At 52.5% G+C, this 5,833-nt stretch overlaps 1 protein-coding gene across 2 annotated transcripts in view; it reads right to left on the bottom strand.

Annotated features, from left to right (window-relative positions):
- The window catches only part of ADAMTS10 (ADAM metallopeptidase with thrombospondin type 1 motif 10), a 33,150-nt gene that overhangs the window by 15,843 nt on the left and 11,474 nt on the right, over window positions 1-5,833 (bottom strand). For both annotated transcript variants that reach the window (XM_017879899.1, XM_017879900.1), the window contains exons 6-11: window positions 2,758-2,846; window positions 2,511-2,656; window positions 2,084-2,127; window positions 1,849-1,954; window positions 1,615-1,761; window positions 1,304-1,445 (exon numbers count right to left, since the gene is read on the bottom strand). In XM_017879899.1, coding sequence (XP_017735388.1) covers window positions 1,304-1,445; window positions 1,615-1,761; window positions 1,849-1,954; window positions 2,084-2,127; window positions 2,511-2,656; window positions 2,758-2,846 — 674 coding nt within the window. The remainder of the gene's footprint in view (window positions 1-1,303; window positions 1,446-1,614; window positions 1,762-1,848; window positions 1,955-2,083; window positions 2,128-2,510; window positions 2,657-2,757; window positions 2,847-5,833) is intronic.

The raw sequence follows: 5,833 nt of genomic DNA, 5'->3' as shown, positions 1-5,833 counted from the left end.
CAAAAAAAAAAAATAAATAAATAAATAAATAAATAAAAGGAAGGCTCAATTCAACATATAGCCAGTGCCAGCCCAAGCTTGATATTTTGACAGCTCCTCCCCTCCCCTGCCCCTTTGTAAAATTTGGAGAGTCATGAGAGATCTGGATTTAAATCCCAGCTCCATCACGGTCTCGAACTGTGGCCTTGGACAAGTCACCCTCCCTATGCTATGCCCCAGTCCCTTTCTCTGTAACTTGGGGGCTAATAGGATTGTCAGGAGTTTAGATGATGATACACAGCACATGCTTAGCACATAGTGAGAGCTCAGTAAACGTCAGATACCACGATCGTTGTTAGGATACCTGGGTCACAGCAGATGGTGAGGATTAGCTTCGGAATTCTTTAGGAATTCCTTAGAGGGTGCTGTAGTTGCCAGCTAAGTTAGGGTGGAGGGGGTCAAGGGTGGGATGTCAATGAAATAGAAATTTTTCCAGGGTTTGTCTCTGTCTTGCAGTGGAATGGAGGGAGGGCAATTTGGCAGCTGCTTGCCCTCTGCTTTGCATGAACACGGCATCACAAAAACTCTGATCCTTTGAGTTGTGAGGGTGTGAAGAACTAGGGCTGGGCCTGGGCCCCTAGGGCTGAGACTTTGAGGAGCTTAGGGGTGCATTTAGGGAATCGAGGCAGGTGGGCAGAGGAGGAGCAGACCGCGGCTGAACGCTGGCGGCTGAAGCAGGAAGCCAGTAGGTCTTCAGCTTCCTGGGAGGAGCTGGGAGTGGAACCCCCTACCCCTAACTCCCTTCTCTATGCACAAATAGGGCTTTGGGAGTCTGAACTTCAGGAAAGAGTGGGGGGAGGTCAGGAGGCTCAGAGCTCCTCCAGAGAGGGAGTCCCTGGAAGGTTCTGTCTAGTTCTTTGCCAAGTAGGGAAGATAGCTCATCCCCAGGGAAATTATTTCCATCAGGACTGGATGTTTAGTTAAAAACTGCCCCATGAGAGGTCTTGAGACTTTGATCCTGCTGTAGCCCACAGGTGGTCTGATGTACCAGACAGAAGGTGGCCCCCCAGCCCAGCCCTCCCCTCAAATCAGGGGTCTGGAGGAGCAGGTGATCCCATTTTTGTTCCCAAGCACTGTCTGATTGCTTAGGACATTTTGCACACTCCATGCACCTCTGTCCTCCCAGATCCCCATGGGGCTCACCCCATCCCCTTCCTGGCTCTCCCACCCCCCCACTTCCCAGGTGGGTGCCCTGGTAGAGTTCCCTCCCCGCCCCAGCGGCCCCCTCCCCTCCCAGGAAGGAAAGCAGGAAGGCTCTCTCTACCCCGTATTTACACTGACGCGATTTGACTCCATGCTGGAAGCGGCATTGCTCATCTGCATCGTAGGCTTGGCCTGGTGCCACTGTCGGGTACACAAAGTCCTGTCTGGGGGGCCGGTTGTTCAGGCAGAGCCCCAGGCCCGAGCTGCCTCGAGAGAAAAGCAACTGTCATGCTAGGTAGCTACAAGTCAAGAGCTCAGGAGCTCCGGCTGGATGGGGGTCCCAGGGAGCAGCCCTGATTTCTGTCGTCTCCCGTGCACCCTGCCCCACCATGGGTGCGACCCGCTCTGAGGGACATGCAGGTGCATCCTCACTCTAGAAAGCTGGTGATGTAGTCACGGCTGCAGGATGACCACACGAATGGGTTGGTCTTCATGGTAATGTGGGCAGCCATGAGCTTGGCTGGGTCCTGACCACGGGCCCCACAGCTGTTTCCCACGCCGTCATGGTTCATGCCGAATCTGGGGAAAGGGGTGTCGGCTCTGCCGGGCACCGAGGGACCCGCCCAGCTCCTCCCGTCCTCCCCCTCCTGTGTGCCCCGGCCTCACGTGTGCCCGATCTCATGGGCAATGGTGAACGCCGTGGCCAGGCCAATGTCCTCATTGACGCTGCAACTTCTCTCGCGCTCACACATTCCACCCACTGGGGCCAGGCCTGGGAAGATGGGCATGTGGGGATGGGACTGGGAGGCTCAGGACGGTGCTGGCTCGCCCCATCCACCTGCCAGGTCTCACCCCAGCCCACTGCCTTCACAGACACCTGAAACCTACGGGGCTCGGATACCTAGTGTGCCACAGGGTTTGTTCTTGTAGATGCAGATGTCATAGCTGTAAAAGGAGAAGGGGGCAGTGAAGGGGCTGGACTGTCTCCCTAAGCCCTGCTGATGCCACCATGCCAAACTCTGGGGGTTGAGTCCTGCCTTGGAGGCGCCATCTGCCTCTCACCCGAAGCTGCATCCAGGAGTGACTGACCATGAACGCACGCATGCATGAGTGAGAGAATGAGTGAATGAGGGCATCAGTGCCCAAACAGCCCCAAACCTCCCTTACCCATTATTCTCAAGCAGCCCCTCCCCATCCCTGACTCCCTCATGGGCGGCCCAAACTTCCCTGCTCCTCCCCACCCCAGCAGAAGTGATCTCTGGACTCTCACGGTTCCCTGGACCACCTGTTTTCTCAGCCCCAGTCCTAGACCTCTCCTGTCCCCTCACCGTGTGATGAGCACTGCTGTGTCATGGTTAGCCACACCGTTCTCTGGAATGGCATTACCATGGCCGCTGTGGTTCACGATGGATTTCTGCCACTTACAAAAGCTGTCCAGGGACTTCCCGGCATGGTGGGTGATCTCCAGAGTGGGCTAGGGATGGACAGAGGGAAGTGCATGGGCGCCCACCACCCAGGGGACGGCAAGACCTGCTGGTGTGAAGGGGAAGGGGAAGGGGAGGGAGCCCCCCGCACCTGGTCCTCCGTGAGCAGGATGAGGCGAGTTACAAGGATGTTAACGGTGCTTCCCAGACTCGAGTCCTGGAAAAGTTTGGCAACCTGACCTCCAAGAAACAAGAGAGACCGAGTCTTAAGAGGAGCCCAGGGTAGAAAATGAAAAGCAAAAACAATGATAACAGCTTGCTTTCATCAGGTACCGACTGTGCGTCGGGTCTTAGGCTAAACCTGCTATTGGGTTTTTTTGTCGTTGTTGTTACAGATGGGGTCTTTGTATGTTGCTCAGGCTGGTCTTGAACTCCTGACCTCAAGTGATCCTCTGCCTGGCCTCCCATAGGGCCAGGATTACAGGGGTGAGCCACCACGCCCAGCCATGCATCAGTCTTTTCATGAATAGGTACTATTTGTTGTTGTTACTATTTGTTGTCAATGCTGTTGTTTTTTGGGATGGAGTCTCGCTCTGTTGCCCAGGCTGGAGTGCTGTGACACCATCTCAGCTCACTGTAATGTCCGCCTCCCAGGTTCAAATAATTCTGTTGCTTCAGCCTCCCAAGTAGCTGGGACTACAGGGGCACACCACTATGCCCACTTAATTTTTTTTTTTTTTTTTTTTTTTTGAGACAGAGTTTTGCTCTTTTTGTCCAGGGTGGAGTGCAATGGCGTGATCTCAGCTCACTGCAACCTCTGCCTCCTGGGTTCAAGTGATTCTCTTGCCTCAGCCTCCTGAGTAGCTGGAATTACAGGTGTGAGCCACCACGCCCAGCCATGCCCGCCTAAGTTTTGTATGTTTAGTAGAGACTGGGTTTCACCGTGTTGGCCAGGCTGGTCTCGAACTCCTGACCTGAAGTGAGCCTCCTATCTTGGCCTGGCACAGTGCTGGGATTACAGGTGTGAGCCACCGTGCTTAGCCATGCATCAGTCTTTTCATGAATAGGTGCTATGATCATCCCCAATTTACAGATGAGGAGACATGCAAAGAGAGGTTAGGACACAGCTGGTAGGTGTCAGAAGTGAGACTCAAGTCTGGATTGCTTACCAGGACATTTCTCAGACTCCTCCAAGCTCAGTTTATCTACTTGTCCCCCAACCCCTGCTGACCCCCCTGACTGCCTCAAGCATCTTTGCCCAGAGGCGACAGGAGGGATATACATGTCTAGGTTCATTCCACAGCTATCTGAAGGTACCAATTTGCCCATCACCGCAGGAAAGTAAAACTGTGAGGGTAGGAGGCTCTGGAGACAGTGGTCAGAGGAAAGGAGAAAGCAGCCCCAGGGATGAGTGGGCCCAGAAGACAGAGGCCAGGCTGCAGGGATATTGGAGCCCTGGAGCAATCATTTTCCTGTCTGGAAATCCCCAGGAATTTTTTTTTTTTTTTGAGACAGAGTCTCACTCTATCACCCAGGCTGGAGTGCAGTGGCGCAATCTTGGCTCACTGAAACCTCCACCTCCCGGGTTCAAGCGATTCTCCTGCCTCAGCCTCCAGAGTAGCTGGGACTACAGGTGCCCACCACCACGCCCAGCTAATTTTGTATTTTAGTAGAGACGGGGTTTCACCATGTTGGCCAGGCTGGTCTCGAACTCCTGACCTCAGGTGATTTGCCTGCCTCGGCCTCCCAAAGTGCTGGGATTACAGGCGTGAGCCACTGAGCCTGGCAGGAAACCCCCAGGAAATTCTGAAAGCCCTAGGGAGAGAGGTCAGGCTCAGGCACAGCAGAGTGCCATCAGTGATGACGCTACACAGCATTTTGGATCCTCTGCCTGTCTGCTAAACTTTTTGTTTCCCCTTTTGCCTCAGTGAAACGAGAGCACCATTCATCAAGCCCTTACTATGTGCCAAGTAGCCTACCTGGCTTCCCTCCCACCAATCTTTACTCTCTATGGTAGCCACCATTATATTTGCATTTGATACAGTAGTATGCTGAGGCTTAGAGAGGTCAAGAATGTTGCCCAAGATCTAGGATGGAAATGAACTATATCTGAATGTTAGTCGGGGAGGTCACCCTGTAGGAATTTATAAGTAGGTGCTTGTGCAAGAATGCTGCATGAATACAGATGTGTGCCTGTGTGTGTACTGCTAACCTCAGTGAGTACCTGCGAGCTGTGGTCGGTCGATCGATCTATCTATCTATCTATCTATCTATCTATCTATCTGTCTGTCTGTCTGTCTGTCTCTGTCTGTCTGTCTATCTGTCTGTCTATCTATCTATCTATCTATCTATCTATCTATCTATCTATCTGTCTATCTGTCTATCTGTCTATCTGTCTATCTATCTATCTGTCTATCTTGAGATGGAGTTTCCCTCTTGTTGCCCAGGCTGGAGCACAATGGTGCGATCTTGGCTCACTGCAACCTCCGCCTCCCGGGTTCAAGCGATTCTCCTGCCTCAGCCTCCCAAGTAGCTGGGATTACAGGCGCCCACCACCACGCTCAGCTAATTTTTGTATTTTTAGTAGAGATGGGGTTTCACCATGTTAGCCAGGCTGGTCTCGAACTCCTGACCTCACGTGATCCACCCACCTTGGCGTCCCAAAGTGCTGGGATTACAGGCGTGAGCCACTGTGCCCAGCCTACTGTGATTTATTTATTTATTATTTATTTATTCGTTCATTTATTTATTTATGAATGACAGGGATCATAACCCACTGCAGCCTCAAACTCCTGGGCTCAAGTGATCCTCCTGCCTCAGCTTCCTGAGTAGCTGGGACTAAAGGTGCGTGCCACCATGCTCCACTAATTTTTCAGTGTTTTGTAGAGATGGGGTTTCACTATGTTTCCCAGGCTGGTGTGCGTTTACTTTTTTATTTTTTTGAGATGGAGTCTTGCTCTATCACCCAGGCTGGAGTGCAGTGGTGCGATCTCGGCTCACTACAACCTCCACTTCCCGGGTCCAAGCGATTCTCCTGCCTCAGCCTCCTGAGTAGCTGGGATTACTGGCGCCTGCCACCACACCCGGCTAATTTTTTGTATGTTTTAGTAGAGACAGGGTTTCACTATGTTAGCCAGGCTGGTCTCGAATTCCTGCCTTCAAATGATCTATTCACTTTGGGCGTGAGCCACTGTGCCCAGCCTATGTGTATTTTTTTTTTTTTTTTT

This window comes from Rhinopithecus bieti, unplaced genomic scaffold (genome assembly GCF_001698545.2).
Source record: "Rhinopithecus bieti isolate Rb0 unplaced genomic scaffold, ASM169854v2 scaffold_10589, whole genome shotgun sequence".
In the NCBI taxonomy this organism is placed as follows: domain Eukaryota; kingdom Metazoa; phylum Chordata; class Mammalia; order Primates; family Cercopithecidae; genus Rhinopithecus; species Rhinopithecus bieti.
Note: the sequence above shows the minus strand (reverse complement) of the source record. Positions and strands in the feature narration are given on the sequence as shown.